Here is a 17,333-nt window from a genome sequence, read left to right on the forward strand (position 1 = left end):
CACTTCATGAAAAGGCACTTAGGATGTACGTTCCTGGTGTAAACCGTTAGGTGAATTCAGCACTCAGAGAAGCTGGAGTTGCAATTAGGTGAGTTTTGAACTGAAGGGCCTCCCTATGTATTTCAATTCTGATCCCTTTGCAGTTCATCTCAGCTCTTTTCTCTCAGACACTGACCGTAGGAGTGGTATTGCTTGCATTAACTGCATTTTTTCATGTTACAGTAAAATAGTAAATTTTTAAATAAATACATATTGTTGATCATTTTCAGCTCAGGACTGTCTAATTGCTGAATAAAATTTTCTTGGACACACACATTATCTCTAAATTCTGGGTTCAGAGTCCACATATGTATGTACTTATTACATACATATTAAAGAGATTATTATGCGATGGTGTCAGAGCTGAAAGTAAAACATACAAGTCCCAGCTCCTGAATTTTACTACAGCATTTCCATTTTCCCATTGACAAGCCACCAGTTTGAGATTTGTCTATATCAACATGAAAATAGATGTATCATTTTCTTTACTAATAACACAAGAAGTGTAACATTGCTATGTTCTTTTTAATTGTCTGACTTAGAGCCTAGCTGGAATAATTAATAGAAACAAACAACATAACTGCTTTTTGAAATGCATTTGTGATTGCAGCAGGAACAAGTTAACAAACCTGTGCTGAAATAAATCAAAGGGAACACAGTGTAGTCCACAGCAAATTATCTTAGAATCACACAGATTTTTGAACTAGATATGGTCCCTGTTTACTGAAAGCTTTGTTACTGACATAGAATTACTGACAAACTTTATGCCAAAGAAAGACTGGTTTGCAACATGGATTTAGACTGAAATCTGTGGACTCATGGCACGTTAGGTAATATTGACTCAAACAGTGCAGTAACCTTGGGAAAAATTGGTAATAGCTTAATCAGCACAATCATTTTAGACCTTATTTAAGAAGAAATAATCTTTTAGGAACATGCCTGAGATAAGATTGAAGATTGTGCTCTTCATGTGTGAAAGAATAAGTGGGCCATAACAATCCCTTTCAGTGGTCTGTCCCATTGTAGAGGTTGGAAAGGTTCTTTCAGCTCCTGCAGCTGTGTCCAACTGTGCCAGGTTGCAGGCAGCATCTAAGGCAGGTTATATCCTAAGTGGATGTCTACGTTGCTGCCAGTAGAGTGTATGAAATAAATAAACAAACCCTACTAGCTAATTGTTGGCAGTGCCTGTATGTGACACCACCTTTAGTGGAATCACAAACTATTACTTGAGTTACTGGTCACCCAGAATACCATTGGCATTAGCAGCTGATGTAAAACCTTTTTTCTTACTGGATCTCACTTTACCAAACTTGATCTTTTTTCTCTGCGAATTGTTGAAGGGAGAAAGTAAACACATTATTGCATTCATAGCTAACAATTGATATGCTCATTCAGGCAAATCTGATGTAAACTCATGTTCAACATCTTGTATCTTTATTATTTGGCCTCTTTTGATTTACAAATACCAGTTGCTGCATCTTCATGCTATGCCTCTAATGTAGGAAAATATGGCCTGCACAACTTACACATAGGATATTGTGTCTGCTCCAGCTAAGACCAGGAAACCAAATGGTTTTTGTTGCTGGAGGCAGTGGTTTTGCATGTGTACATAAACCTGGCTTACTAACTAATCTAAGAAAGTGTGCTATGGTCATGGACTGGAAAACCACGCATAGCTTTGTTTAAGCGTGGAACCTATTGCTGATATGGTGATAACATTGTTGCAAAGCTGATTAGCACAATTGCTTGTGAACAACTCCCCTGTACCTTCTAGTATATCTGTGTACATCTGAAAAACAGATGTATGGTTCAATCTGTGACGATGAATTAGAAAGAGGTCCAAGAATACTAGATCCCCAGTTCTCACCAAATTTCAGAAGAATCCGTATGTCAAACTTTCTTGAAAACCACAACCTTAATTAGTTGTATTTCCTGACAAAACTGGCAGTCATCCCTATGGATGACTACTATAGATTTTATGGCAGAGTTTAAAAGGTGTTGTTTCTTATTAGCCTGTGAAAATTAACCTGTTTTTCACTATCTTATGGGCTTTTCAGATTTTGATATTTAACTGTTTGGTCTACCCAGAGCTGATAGAAAACATTGGTTCTCATTTCCCCAGATGACAACAAAAGTTTTCCTTGAGACATCTATCAGAACTTAAAAACACTTCCTTTGTCAGCATCAAATGATCAGAAAATTCTTTGGCACTGCCCATTTAATATAAAAATATTACCCCTTATAAGATAAGTTCAATTCTTAAATTATCCCAAGCCAAAGAAACCAACAGTAAAGTACCAAAAATATTTTTTAACTGTAAGGACAAGTCAGACATTACTGGTGTCAGTTCTTGGCATAAGAAAGAATTGTAAAATGTACGAATTACAGAAATGTTCTGATTTCTTTGCCTAGTCAAGATAGACGCTGCTGAGTGTTTCAGTACTCAGTATGACACAGTTTCAGCTTTGTGAACAGACTTTCCCAAGATGGCTGGGATGCAAGGTCTTCTAGTTTGGATAAAAGAATATTTATAACTCACAACATGCAAAAAACTGCTTAAGTGATGGTTGCACAGAGAAGGCCATACATTCATTTTATTTCTCTTGCAAAGATCCCTCTGAGGAGTGTCCTGAGAGTATGGTTTATAACTATAGTGTGAAGTACTGCAACCAGTCTTGCCGTTCGCTGGATGAACCCGATCCACTGTGTAAAGTTCAGATTGCTCCTATGGAGGGCTGTGGCTGCCCTGAAGGGACCTACCTCAATGACGAGGAGGAATGTGTAACACCAGATGACTGTCCCTGCTACTACAAAGGCAAGATTGTTCAGCCTGGCAACTCCTTCCAAGAAGACAAACTGATGTGGTAAGCTCCTCTGATGACGCAAAAGCTGCATACCCGAGGGATGTCAGGGCTGGCTGGAAAATTCCCAACTCTAATCCTCAAATGGTGACACATTTCTCCAGATTGTACTAAAGCAAATATTCCCCTGGCAGGAAGTGCAGCCATAGCAAAGGTTAAAATCCTGTATTTCTGATAGCAAACAAAAAGTAATGTTTGAAATCTATCAACATGCAAAGTTCATGGTTGTGTAAAAAAATATCAATATACAGCGGGAGCAAATTTTCTAGAAGACAAGGGGCTTGGGGGAATTTCTGGCATTGAAATGAAAAAAAAAAACCAAATCCTAAAGTAAAAAACGCCCTCCAACACATCACCCTGCAGACTATTTAAAAAATAAAAACAGACTATTAAAAAACACAAAATACCAGTTTTTAAAAAGAGGAGATAGAATTTTTGGAGAGAAATACTAAAAATAAAATCACTAGTTAATTTGCATCTGTAGTGAAAAGCAGATTGTCGTTTTCTCATTTTCAACCAATCCAATGCAAACAAATACAAGGGGAAGTCTGTTTTATTCCAACAAATTATTTGTATCGTTAGATATCTACATATTCTCTATCTCTCTCTCTCTCTTCCAATTATTTTTTTTTCTGAGGATTCTAGACTATTTTTGTAAACAGAGATTAATTTAGTAATTTAGGAGGTCCCTTATTTAAGAAAGTGTTAGTCTTATCTCACGGAGTGGAACATAGATACTTAGGGAAAACACACAAGAAACTAGTGACAGAGGAGGGAAGAGTATTTAAGAACTGGGTGTCTTGATCTTCATTCTGGGCATGGTAATTTGTGTCTGTGAACCTAAGAGTTGTACCAAATATTAATTCTGATAGGAATTTGTTATTTGTGTGACTAGTGAAGCTTTGCAATGCCTTTCTTTCGAGTGAGAGAGAAATGTGCAAAGAGCTGATGTGTTTCATTTTATGGAATCTCTTTAGCAAATGCATTCAAGGAAGATTAGACTGCATTGGAGAAACTGTCCTGGTAAAAGGTGAGATTTTGTTAAATAATGGCATTATGGTGTCAGCTAGTATTTATAGCTTTTCTATAGTTTTTCGAGTTATCTCCCATTTTCTGTAGCATTTTAGTAGCCTGCACATTTTTGCCTTCTCCTTGAAACATGCTGGTTAGTGATAATAGTCACCTGTGTAAAGAACATGCTGAAAAAGACTTGCTGAATTCTTTAAAAGATGACAGTATTTCCCAAGGCTTAGAAGTTATCTGCCTCCTTCTCTCCCGACTATTGATGGGCAGAAGCAAGAGCAAATAGAAACTGTAAATGAGAGACACATGCTGCCTTCTGAAATTCTCTGCTCTGCTTTACAATTACCAACAGCATCCTTATCACTTTCAGTAAACTACCTTCCTAAAATATTTTCTTCCTCCTATAGATTGCCCAGCTCCTATGTATTACTTCAACTGCAGCTCTGCTGGTCCCACTGCAATTGGATCAGAATGTCAGAAAAGTTGCAAGACGCAGGACATGCACTGTGTAAGTTCTTCATCTCCTAGCAGGAGCATGGGACATGATTGTGCATGTATGATTGTCCTTAACAAAAGCTGATGGTAACAAGTTATGCTGTTCACTGAACAACTACATTACTGATATAACACAGTGGCTACAGCTACCCACACAGCCATGATACTCATAGTTTGATTGGCACTAACTTATAGTTACAGGATTTTTTTAAAAAGCCAAAAGTTTAGCATCCAAAGCTAGCATCTCTGCCTGTTCACTATACTTTCTGTACATTAACAAGATGCCTTGTGTCATTAACGAGGTGCCTTGTGTTGTATCTTCATATATGCAGTATGTCACGGAATGTGTTTCTGGCTGCATGTGTCCTGATGGGCTGGTACTGGATGGCAGTGGAGGATGTATTCCCAAAGATCAATGTCCATGTGTCCATGGAGGACACTTTTATAAGCCTGGAGAAACCATCAAAGTGGACTGCAATACATGGTATGCTATTCCAGGGAACCTTGTTTTATAATAAAAGTTGATAAAATTGTCAGTGTATAGTGCACCCATAAGGCAGGATGTATTTTGAAGCCTTCCTCTTCATCATTAGAGCCATCAAGCTTCTAGTAAAAATAAAAGGAGAAACAGTTTCTCTACAACAAGGTGCATGAGACTGCACTTGGGGAGAATAAGTACCAAGATTTTACATAAAATAATTTCCCTTCTTTTCTAGAAACTGCTTCCACACCATCCAAATTGTTCTGTGTCTGGTCATTCTACAAAAGGGAATTGAGTCTGTGTCTGTTGGATGCAGCTGAACTCCAGAAAAAGGGTTGGATTTAGAGGAGGGAAGAATTGCAACGATTTTCCAGTGACTCTCTGTTATTCTGGGTGCACAGTTGTCAAACAAGATAAATGAATGGTCTAGTTGCTCCAATTGCTTGTAGAACACTGCCATAGACTTTGTCTGTTATTATTGATCACGATGGGTAAAAGCAAAGGATGCTTTGAATCTTTATCTGTTATAGGAGATCTGTTATAGAGAGACTGTATAGTCCTGCCAAGGTGAAATAAAAATCAGAAACACTTTGGTCTGATAACCACTGGTACAAGCAAGCAAGTTTAACATTTGAAGCCAAACACTGATAAGCAGCTGTTGATATTGCGGAGTCCTTTGAGAGGTTTTACTGCAGTGAGGGCTTTGTTTTCTTATAGGAACAGGACATGGAAAAATCCTGCAGTCTCTGTGTCAAGGGTGTAGCAACTAAGAATTTCTGTCAGTTGTTTTCCTGAACTAGTGATAGAATTTGTCAAGGGAAAACAGGAATAGTATTGGCTCACACCACTTTAGTCAGCAACAGAAATGACCTCATAGATTAATATTCAGAAATGGTTGAAATAGTCAGTTATTTACCTTGAAATTACCCCCTAAATTCCCACTATCTGCTTCCAGGACTTAATGACTTAAAAGATATTTGAAGGAATAGAGAGAGGTATCCCTGCCCATGACAGGGGGGCTGGAACTTGAGCTTTATGGACTTTTCCAACCCAAACCATTCTGTGATTCTATGAAAATAAAATAAAAATAGAAAAATTTCAAGTATGTCTTGGTAGGAAACATGAACTTTCTGATTAGCAAGCCATCTCATGATGTGGTCTCAGAAAAGTTGAGACGGTAAGCCTGGAGGAGTGAGAGATGATTGTTTTCTTTGAGGTAGTACAAAAGACAAGCCTTTTCATTACTCTAACGCTGTTTGGGGTTAAGGAAAAAAAGCACGCTTCATGCAAAGATTGTGATTCTTTATATTTCACCTCCCAGCACCTGTAACAAAAGGAAGTGGAACTGCACAGACAATCCCTGCAAGGGAACCTGCACTTTGTATGGAAATGGGCATTACATGAGCTTTGATGGGGAGAAGTTTGATTTCCTGGGAGACTGTGACTATATCCTAGCTCAGGTATCAATTTTTTTTTCCGCTTTCTATCCAAATGCTTTTCAGAGCTTACCTTGTAGGATTTAGTCTGATTGAAAGACTATCCCATGCAAAATAGTCAACACTGACCAGCACATCCTACTGTCCTCTTGTACCTAAAGCAGGTACAGGGAGATTTTCCATATAAAAGCAAAGCTAATAACTGTCGGTGGTGACACAAGAGGGCACTGTGTGATCCTAAATTATTAACTTCTACTCTGGACTGATGTAATTCCAGCAACTGCAAGGGAAAAGAACTGATGTGGTGTTGAAAAACTAAGCATTTCTCTCATCCAAAACTGATGGTATTTTTATTTTCATGGAAGTACATAAAGCTTAAGGCGTGACCCTCATTTATAATAATTGCATATCATGAGACAGCACTGAGTGAAACATTTTGTGATCTGCAAATTACAGTTGGCTTTGATAGCCTTAAGAAAAAATATTTTAAACTTTTTGTCTGTGCAGGACTGGTGGTATGAACAGCTCATTTTTCCCTTTAGCTTTTCTCTTTGAAATTCCTGGTCAAGTATGAACCTGCCACTAGGTCAGCCACCAACAGATTCTTCTAAAATGCCCAGAGTTTTGGTGAATAAAAAAGTGACACAATAACGAAACTCTGATTGAAGCATCATTCATTTAGAGCACCTGAAAATGTTTAAGACTTGCCTGATTAACCAAAAATATCTAATACAACATTATCTATTTTTCTAAGGATTTTTGCCCCAATAACATGGATGCTGGCACATTCCGAATTGTAATCCAGAACAACGCCTGCGGGAAGTCACTCTCCATCTGCTCCCTAAAGATCACACTGATTTTTGAGGTTTGCCTAGAATTGCTTATAACTGAGCAGCTGTAGTCTTAATTTTATAGCAGTTAGTGTAGTATCCTCTTATATTCTAGCTCAGTAGCTGCTAGAGTGCCCTCTGAAATTCAGACAGCCAGAAAGGAGATGCAGACAAGCTGGGACAGGTTTAGGTGCTTGGTGTTAACAGGGCTGGACACTTCTGCAGGTGAGGGGGTAGATGCAGGGAGTCAATGACACTCCATGTATGTGCACCTGCATGTTCATTTGCATCCATCACATTAGTGGTAAAGTTTTTAGAGGAATGTGTTTCTGTATCATGGTTTGATCACAGGGCAGTTGTAATTAAAGAAGGAAGAGTTTCTTCCCTCCAGCTTAGGCTTAGCATTTCCCTAAACTACATGAAATAGGTTGCTTCCTCTTTTGTGTGGTGGTGAAAGAGGTGGTGAGGGAATGGTGAAACAAAGAACATAACAAGTGGTGTTCTAGCATGTCCAATTGCCCATGCACTCAGGAGCTGCTGTGCCAGCATATCAGATTTTATCTAGAATGAGCACAATATCTGTGGCCATGAGTTAAGTCTTGTCGTGCAAGGGCAGACATTTCCCATTGAACTCAGTGGGTCTCACCTGTGACTCACATCTGGTGATAGACCAAGATGCAGTGTAAAGACTACAGAAAAATGAGGTGAAATACAAGAGGCAGAATGCCAGTTCTGTCACACTAAGTTTTCCATTTGATTTCCTTCCATGCAATGTATCTGTTCCTTGTAGAACAGTGAAATCAGGCTCTTGGAAGGAAGAATTCAGGAGATAGCCACTGATCCAGGAGCTGAGAAGAATTACAAAGTTGATCTCAGAGGAGGTTATATTGTGATTGAAACAACTCAAGGGATGAACTTCATGTGGGACCAGAAGACTACTGTTGTTGTTCATGTGGCACCATCTTTCCAGGTAGGTATGGGAAGGACTAAGAGTTATGATTTCAAACACAGAGTTATGCATCCAGAACTGGAGACCCAGTTTGAAAAGCTGGGCTTGTAAAAGTGTTTGGTTAGGCGAAGAAGAAGCAAGCAGGTCATGTCTTGTGTTTTTATTTAATTTTTTTCAGTCAGTATGAAACACTCCAGAATATTTGGAACTAGAAGTAAAGACTTGGAGGGCTAAGAAAGTGAGCTTGTCATTGGAAGCCTATCTTTTTCTAAGCTATGTTTTGATGGCTGTTTAGAAATTCACAACTATTTAACCTTGGCCTGTTCTATAGTTTATTTCTGTAAAACAGTGGGCTGCGCTCAAAATAACCAAACCATTTACTGTTCCTACACAAATTATGCAGGGAAAAGTCTGTGGCCTTTGTGGGGACTTTGATGGCCGCTCAAGGAATGATTTTACAACCAGAGGGCAGTCCATGGAGATGAGCATCCAGGAGTTTGGAAACAGCTGGAAAATAACAAGCACCTGCTCTAATATAAACATGACAGACCTGTGTGCCAATCAGCCTTTCAAGTCTGTCCTGGGACAGAAGCACTGCAGCATTATTAAGAGTAACATCTTTGAAGCTTGTCACAGAAAGGTAAACCTGTTACCCTCAGTAGTTTCACATTAGGTATTTGTTGCTATTATGCAGCACATTTTGGCACAAATTGTTACTATTAAAGGCTATTACACAGCATCCTTGAGCACAAGGGCTACTACTCTCAAAACCTCATTTTACAGCTATGCTAGTTGAACCCTGTTGCATAGTATTGAGGAAACAGCAGTACCTGTTTTACGCAACCTCTGTTTGTAGAATCTAGAGATAAGTTAGCATAGGACTGTTTGTATGGGGAAGTTTATTCAAATTACCTAAAGAGATTAATTATTTGATTTAGTTTGGACAGAAAATGAATCAATCTAAGCAGAAATAAGACTACTAATTCTTAATGAGAATGTCTATACAAAGCTTCAGTGCCGTTTAATAAGCCACATTAAATGCAAACCTGGTTTAATTTCCTTGTTGAGCTCATGTTGGCACAGTTTAAAACACAAGTGAAGTTCTGTGGAAATAGTATTTCCTTTTATACTCACTCAATCACTATGTCTCAACTAGAGATGCATAGTTGTGCTAACCCAAACCAAGATAGTTCATTCCTGCAGAAATTACGCTCTAAACATATTTTGAGTGCAAATGCCAGTATGGCACACATGAAAACAGAAGATTTAGAGTCAAATTCTACCAGGCAGGTAAAAATAAGAACCAATCTGTTGTAAAATATCATAGCTCCTTCATGCAATTCCAGTCTGTCACAGACTCAGCCTGGTTCTGTCAAAGAAACTGCCAGTGGAAGGTAGAAATTTGGAACATGTTTCTTGTTGAAACACAGTGCGGCGGGTACATCAGTGGTAATAGGTCTGTTGATATTTTGATAGGTGAACCCAATACCATACTACGAATCCTGTATTTCTGACTTCTGTGGCTGTGACAGTGTGGGAGACTGTGAGTGCTTTTGTACTTCAGTTGCTGCTTATTCAAGAAGTTGTAGCAGAGCTGGTGTCTGTATCGACTGGAGAACACCTGCCATTTGTCGTAAGTATTGCACTGAAAACACAAACAGAGAAGCAGTTCTTTGTGTGCTCAGGCACATGGGAGCTAATGAAGAGCAGAACTCTGACATCACTATGCATGTGTGGCATAACAATCTCCTCTTTACAAGGTTTAGAAAATAACCCCTGCCTTGTGTCTGAGGGTTTTTATATTCTTTTTTTTCCCAGCTGTGTTCTGTGATTATTACAATCCACCTGACAAACATGAGTGGTTCTATAAACCCTGTGGAGCCCCTTGTCTGAAAACCTGCAGGAACCCACAAGGGAAATGTGGGAACTTGCTGTACAGTTTAGAAGGTAATTCTTGCTTGGCTTTGATGTAGTTCATGGGAATTGCAGCTGTTAGTCTGGTTTTAAATGTCTTAAACATAAAGATTGCTAAAGGGCTATTCCATTTGCCCCAGAAATGCACTGACCATATCTGTGTGGGCTAAATCCCCACGTCATGGTGCCATTCATAGCATAATTTGCTTGTTGCTTTTAAGTCTTGGTAGACATAAAAGGTCATTCGGTCTAAATTTGCAAAGAATAATTATGTGTTGATGGAGTTAATTAAAACTTTTTGAGAGAGAAGGAAAAAGAGGATATGGAAAAATAGCTGGTAGTACAAAGAAAATTCATGCTGGGATCACATTCATTTTGGGATCAAATCTGCATCTGATAGAGTTAGTTATGTGTTTTCCCTGGTTCTATATAAAACAGACTAAGAATGTTTTGTTTACTTTAACTTTTCAGGCTGTTATCCTGAGTGTAGCCCTGACAAGCCTTATTTTGATGAGGAGAGCAGGGAGTGCGTCTCCCTACCCAACTGTACTTCATGGTAAGTCACTTGATGGTTAGAGAGGTAGGATAGGACTAGAAAGGGCAAACTGGGTAACATCTGATTTATGTTCATAGACAGTGGCAGATATCATTAAATCTTCCAGGTGTGAGCTTTTATGTGAAAGTGGATTCTGTTACAGATATTCTTATTCCACATTCTGATTCAAGACAATAAAAACAAGTCTTCTCCTTTCCTCTTTATCTTCAGTGATCCTGAAGAGAAACTGTGTACTGGAGACTCTAAAGGTAACTTCTCACTACTGTCACCATTCATTAACTGATGTTAGGACTGAAACAACCCAACATCATGTGTTACTACCGATGTATTGGTAATAGGACCCCAGATAGCTAGTTCAATAGGTGCACAGCAGTACAGATATTTTTGATAAGCACAATGCAGTCTTTGACCTGAAAAGTCTAATGGATAATCACAGGATGGAATGAGAGGGGCGTGAAATGTGGAATTCATCTTATCCTGGTAAATACCACTTCACATTTACACTTCCTTCATAGTCAGTGAAGACAGAAAGTAGTCTGAAGCAGGACATTCATGGTACCAGTTTTAAAGAGCACTTTTAGAACACGGAAAATCTTGTAGAGGTGCTATTTCCTGTCCACTAATTTCATAATAAGCTTAGACAGATAGCTTATGGGAGACATGTTTGCGTGCCTTAAGGACATGCTTGCTTAAGGTATGACATCAGTTCACTCCCATATCTGAGAGAAAATACGTCCGAAAGTGCAGGTTGATCCAGTAGAACTTGAGTTCTTGAATGTGCATTCTCCAAAACCTGGAGACCTGCTCATGTCTTTGAATGAAAATGATTATCACTGCTTGTTCCTCAATACTGAATGGAAATGGCAGTGCAACATCTTCTGAGCCAATGTTTTATCACTCAGCAGGACAGTAAACCCAGTCACTTTCCTTGTCAAGAGGTAATGCACCCATGCTCCATGTTGGGTGAGGACAGTGCCATTTCTGATGCTTTCACCAGCCAGTAGTTCCTCCATGCAAGCTGACTCCAAGAAACACCACCAACAACAAAATCCAACCCACTTTAAATAAATGAGGTAGAATCCCAGTGCAACTTCTCAAGTAGAGACTAAGAAAGTGTTTCAGACAGGTAATTAGCGTTTAACGATATGAGCTACAGAATGGTAAATCCAGAATTTGGTTTTCTTGTCATTTGTATTTATATTACAAGTGCCCCCTGTTACCATCACATTTGTTCTTTTGGTGCCTCAGATTGCCTTTGCTGCTACAATGGAAAGACTTACACTTTAAATGAAACTGTATACAGCCATATATATGGGACCGAATGCGGTGATGCTGTCTGCGGCCCTAATGGAGTGATCATTAAAACACTCATTCCTTGCAGAACACCATCCACACCAGCAAAAGGTATTAGATTTGTAAGACATTTGGTGGTCACTTTATTGAAGTCTGTAATGGTAATACGATTCCTCCATCTCAGAAAAAGACTCCTACTGCATGTCAAGGGGAAGCACAAAATTTAGGGCAGTTGAAGTTTCAGGAATGAGGAGTCAGAATTTGTGGATCTCATAGTGGAGACCAAAAGTATAATTTTTATAGATTCTTACTGTCAATTGGGTAGAGAGGGAATTGAGAGATTTGGCCATTTTTCAGTACAGTTTTTACCTTGGGCATATTACAGTTGACACTCTTGTGTTGTTAGTCTCAACATCTCACACTTTTAAGCCTTGTTTTTCTCATTCACATCACCTATATCACACTATGGTTCTTCTTGTGCCGTTTTCTTCTTTGGAATAAGTCAGTCTCAAATGGGTCATTGGAGCAAGAAAATAAAGCTGCCTGATTTGCCAGTTTGCTCCCTTCCCAAAATAAAGTTGCAGGGTGAAGGGGATGTGAATGAACAGAAAATATGAAGTAAAAAGAAATAAAGAAAAGGTTGAATTTTGTCACATGATTATAGTGAACAAAAACAAGTGGCTAAAGAATGTGTATTATCCTGGTAGCAAATACAAAAGGGACAAAGAAAATTAAAAGTTAGCTTCTTTACTCAAGGAATAGAAGAGCTAAAGACTTGGTGGTAAACCTGTGTGCTCAGTATTTACTAAATATGTTAACAAGTGGAATATGAAGTATAATGGAGTAATAGCTAGGAAAGGAAGGACTATTGAGTGGAGAGTAAGTTACATAATAAAATGTCTAAATGATCTGGATTTAAATGTCTGTATTTAAACCAACAGATTCTTTGCAACAAGGCATTGTAAGGCAAAATGGAGTGCCACTGGAAATCACCTCTCCAAAGTCAGGTGAAGTCCTGCAGGATTAGAACGTTCAAAAAAACCTTAAATTGGAATGAATAATTGAGAGCAGAAGGGTTGTTTATTATACTCCATATGTATATTAAAAAAATACTTCAATGTGGATTGTGTATCATTCTAACAGCATACAGTATAACAGAGATGTATATAAATACAGGGAGGATGGTTTTAGTGTGTACCTGTACACACCTGTACAGAATGTGGTGGGGGCATAAAAATGAGGATTTTTTTCCCCTTTTTGTGATTGTAGAGAATGTAATAGATGTAATAGAGCTTGAGTGAATATTAATTGATTTAATTTCCTGCAGAACCACATATGCAGCTTGCAACATCTGCACCTTCATCATCAATGGTAACCACTCCTTGCTTCTGCAATGACAATGGACAATTGATACAAATGGGTGAGAAACCAGTATTTTTTTTTTCCTGCATCATTAGTAGAACCATCAATTTTTTTGGTTGGAAAAGACCAATAACATAGCACTGCCAAGTCCAAACACTAAACCATGTCCCTAAGCATCACATCTACATGGATTTTAAATGCCTCCAGGGATGGTGACTGAATGACTTCCCAGGGCAGCCTGTTCCAGTGATTGATAAATCTTTCAGAAAAGATATTTTTTCATGACTGATCTGTGGTGCACCGGTCTTGAGAGTTACAAATTTCATGCACAGTCCAGAGCTAACAGTCGGGTTTTGGCTTTGCAGGAGAAAACGTTTCTCTGCCAGTGAATATATCAGGTCATTGTGCCTACTCCATTTGTAATGCATCATGTCAGATTGAATTAATTTGGGCAGAATGTAAAATTGGTCATACTGAGGCCCTCAAGATCTGTGATCCAGGCTCTGAAGCCTGTTCACCAGCGTCTGCTCCCAGTGCACCAACCCAAGTTCCTGCTTCCATGGGGACCCCTGTGAGAGATTGTCTTGGGCTCATTCCTCCCAGAAAGGTGAGAGACTTGAAAGAAAATAAAAAAAAAATTTCTTCAGTGATAGTATTGCCTGCACTCAATATTTGTCATTCTCCTCCGATGCTGGGCTGTAGATGTGGTTGAATTAGAAAATTTAGAAGTATACCAGAAGTCCCCAAATTATTGAAGGAGTGAGGTGAAGAATCTGTATTCTGTTTGTGTTATATGTATTCTGTTCACCTGAAACATGTAAATGATTGTACATGGGCAGAGTTACCTAAGCTGAACAAAGGGTAGGGAACCACATCTGGCACTGTCCCATCATCAGAAGTGGTCAGGAGTGAGTCCTGTGGACCTTAATAGTGAGGCCTATGCAAAATGTAGAATAGAAGTAGGTATCAAGGCTCTGTTGATTGCTATATGTTCACATTGCCTGGTTTCTAGAGAAAGAGTAGATAGCAAATAATGCCATGAATGGAGCAAAGCTTCTATGTGTGACCTTTACAATTTTGTTACATTACAATGTTATGTATGTCTCCTTTTTAAATCCATCAATAGTTTAATGAAACATGGAACTTTGGAAACTGCCAGATTGCCACTTGCTTGGGAGAAGAAAACAATATTAAACTATCCAGCATGACTTGCCCCCCTCAGCAACTGAAACTCTGTGTCAATGGATTCCCATTCACTAAACACTATGATGAAACTGGTTGCTGTGAAGTCTTTGAGTGTCAGTGTAAGTACTACGCCAGGAGAATTCCTGAAGTTTGCATTATGTTTAGCTGGGCTCCAAGAAAGATAAGTCTATGTGGTGAACACCTATATGATGTTTATATTAATTCAGTAGGAAGTAATGGAGCAGAAGTTTAATGTAAAATGTTGGCTGTTAAGAGCAGGTAAGATTGTCCATGCCTTGTATCAAAATGGTTGGTTTAGCTCTCACTGAAAATGAATAAAGGGGTTAAAAACCAGCTTATACTTGTGGGATGCTCAGAAGCCAACGTTGAAGTCTGTCACTCTGTCTTCCAGGTATTTGCAGTGGATGGGGAAATGAACATTATGTGACTTTTGATGGAACATATTATCATTTTAAAGAAAATTGTACCTATGTCCTTGTTAAGTCAATTCATCCTGACTCTCACAACTTTTGGATTCACATAGACAACTACTACTGTGGTGTCACTGATGGAGCAATTTGTTCAATGTCCCTTCTCATTTTTCACTCCAACTCTGTTGTTATTCTGACACAAGCAATGGAACATGGAAAACAAGCAAACTTGGTAATGTATTATGTTAAAATTAATTTTCAGTGTTTTTTTGCTGTAGTTCTATTACTGTACTGCCAAATGTCCTGTCACAAAGCATGAATCTTGAAAAGGACAGGTAGGAAATTCAATTTTGTTGCTTTCTTTCTGCTTATTTTTCTTTTGTGTCAACAAAAATCTGTATATTCTAAATTTGGGGAAATAATCACATAATTAGGAGTTGTTGGTTTCTTCCTGGCATGTGTATTCAAATTTAAATTTCAACATGTTAAAAACAAGTCATAGAGAACTGTTTGAATTACTGCCTTGGATATAGTTCCATTTGGTGCACTCAGGGACTGAATTTGTACTGCTCTACTATTGAGTTGCACAAAATGTATACCTTACTCACTATAAGAATGTCAATAGAGACCTTTTGTTTATCTTTTTATTTTTAGATTCTGTTTAATGACAAGAAAGTTGTTCCAGACATTTCCAAGAATGGTTTCAGAATAACAAGTTCTGGCCTTTATGTCATAGTTGAAATACCTGAATTAGAAATTTATGTATCCTACAGCCGACTTGCATTTTATATAAAACTCCCTTTTGGAAAGTTTTATAACAATACCATGGGACTGTGTGGTGAGTGTCTTCATTAGCTGACTAATAAATGCAGTAAGTTTTCCTCCCTCTTTCTCTCATCCACACATAAACATCTCTAAGTGCTTGCAACTCCACTGATTTCTGTTTCTCACAGGTTTTAATAACTTTATCTCCATTTAGTGGAAAAGACACATCAGCTGACATTTTTAAGTCACTTCATTCTTTTCACAGTGTTGCTGGATGGAATTTGGCTCTTTCTAAGCCCTTTCTCTCTATCATATTTACTTAATATAGGAATGTCTGAGATCTGGAGAGTCCTGTACTATACAGAGAAATCTTGGTTGCCTTAGCCACCAAAACAAATGCATCAAGCAACATGTCAACTCTGGTTTTTCTTAATACCTGGCAAATTATCTCTTCTAGCCTCTCTTCCAACAAACAGTTCCTGTGAATTCATCCAGGACCCCACATGTTGTTACCTACCCACTAGGAGACCTTCCCTCAGGTTTTCTCTAAAAGCAGCTTCATCAGCATCAACTGTCCTCAAACTCTCAGTTTGCTTTTATATTACTACTAGGTACTTGCACCAACCAGAAGTCAGATGATGGTATGAAGAGGAATGGTGAGGTTATTGAGTCCTTGAAAGAGATGGCATTAGATTGGAAAGTCCCAGATGCTACCAACAGATACTGTAATCCAGGTGTCTTAGAACCAGATGAGATTGAATATCATCAGCACTGTGAGCCTTCCAATGTGTGTAAAATCATCTGGTAAGACACCTCCCAAAAGTTCCAGAAAAAATAAGCCCACAAGATAGTTTTCTGCTTCGTTACATGACTTATGTGAAGTGCTTATTTGACATAATGAAAATAAGAAGTCTAGCAAACTTTGCCAAGCTGAGCAGTGAACTGTGTGAGTGGTCCTGAATTTGGCAGATATTTTTCAGTTGCATAATCAAAATCAGTCCTCCCTTAATGGTGCCTGCTGCTTGACACTCCTTCTATACGACAGTTTTGGAGAAGCCTACCATAATCTAGCTATAATTTGGCATTAGAAATCTCTGGACAAAAAGGAACATGGGATATAATACAAAAAAGCCCGTGTCTGTTTTTAAAATAATTTTGATGTTTAAAACAGGATTGTCAAACATGCTGACATAAAATTGTCAGCATATAGAATTATAGCTGTAAGCTGTGCAGGAGACTTCTCTCTGAGGTATCAGTCCAACATGAAATTGCTTCTTTTCAAAGCATTATAAAGAGTTGGAGGCAAAGCTCATTCTTAATTATGCTGTGTGGGTGTGTTGCCTATCACAGCAATTTGTAGTTTTATCTTTATCTTGAGGCTTTCGCTGGGTGGGGATGGGTTTGGTTGAATTTTTCCTTGGAAGTAGCTCAAGGAAGTCAAATGTCCCTGTCTCCTCCCTGTCTCCTTTCTTTGCAAAGGAACCTGACCGAGTGCCACAGCGTGGTCCCCCCGCAGCCTTACTATGAGGCCTGTGTGGCCAGTGGGTGCTCAGAACAGCACGCCAGCACCGAGTGCCAGAGCATGCAGACATACGCAGCCTTGTGTGGGCTCCATGGGGTCTGCGTGGACTGGAGGAGGCTGGCGAATGGGCAGTGCGGTAAGCCTGGGAAAGGACTGCTGGTGGTGAAACAACTCTAGTCTGCTCTTTTCTC

General features: G+C 38.8%; 1 protein-coding gene across 1 annotated transcript in view; it reads left to right on the forward strand.

Annotated features, from left to right (window-relative positions):
• Nucleotides 1-17,333, forward strand: part of LOC311191027 (mucin-5B) — a gene marked incomplete at both ends in the record, with an annotated part of 41,277 nt that overhangs the window by 14,939 nt on the left and 9,005 nt on the right. Inside the window, 21 exons of the mRNA XM_084263123.1 lie at nucleotides 2,651-2,903; nucleotides 3,878-3,930; nucleotides 4,331-4,431; nucleotides 4,751-4,902; nucleotides 6,221-6,359; nucleotides 7,090-7,200; nucleotides 7,956-8,135; nucleotides 8,518-8,754; nucleotides 9,591-9,747; nucleotides 9,933-10,061; nucleotides 10,500-10,584; nucleotides 10,795-10,832; nucleotides 11,833-11,988; nucleotides 12,819-12,884; nucleotides 13,205-13,297; nucleotides 13,605-13,846; nucleotides 14,366-14,543; nucleotides 14,837-15,087; nucleotides 15,510-15,693; nucleotides 16,232-16,424; nucleotides 17,100-17,278. Of these exons, the coding sequence (XP_084119249.1) occupies nucleotides 2,651-2,903; nucleotides 3,878-3,930; nucleotides 4,331-4,431; nucleotides 4,751-4,902; nucleotides 6,221-6,359; nucleotides 7,090-7,200; nucleotides 7,956-8,135; nucleotides 8,518-8,754; nucleotides 9,591-9,747; nucleotides 9,933-10,061; nucleotides 10,500-10,584; nucleotides 10,795-10,832; nucleotides 11,833-11,988; nucleotides 12,819-12,884; nucleotides 13,205-13,297; nucleotides 13,605-13,846; nucleotides 14,366-14,543; nucleotides 14,837-15,087; nucleotides 15,510-15,693; nucleotides 16,232-16,424; nucleotides 17,100-17,278 (3,177 nt within the window). The remainder of the gene's footprint in view (nucleotides 1-2,650; nucleotides 2,904-3,877; nucleotides 3,931-4,330; nucleotides 4,432-4,750; nucleotides 4,903-6,220; nucleotides 6,360-7,089; nucleotides 7,201-7,955; nucleotides 8,136-8,517; nucleotides 8,755-9,590; nucleotides 9,748-9,932; nucleotides 10,062-10,499; nucleotides 10,585-10,794; nucleotides 10,833-11,832; nucleotides 11,989-12,818; nucleotides 12,885-13,204; nucleotides 13,298-13,604; nucleotides 13,847-14,365; nucleotides 14,544-14,836; nucleotides 15,088-15,509; nucleotides 15,694-16,231; nucleotides 16,425-17,099; nucleotides 17,279-17,333) is intronic.

This window comes from Gallinula chloropus (assembly GCF_964237585.1).
Source record: "Gallinula chloropus genome assembly, chromosome: 4".
NCBI lineage: Eukaryota > Metazoa > Chordata > Aves > Gruiformes > Rallidae > Gallinula > Gallinula chloropus.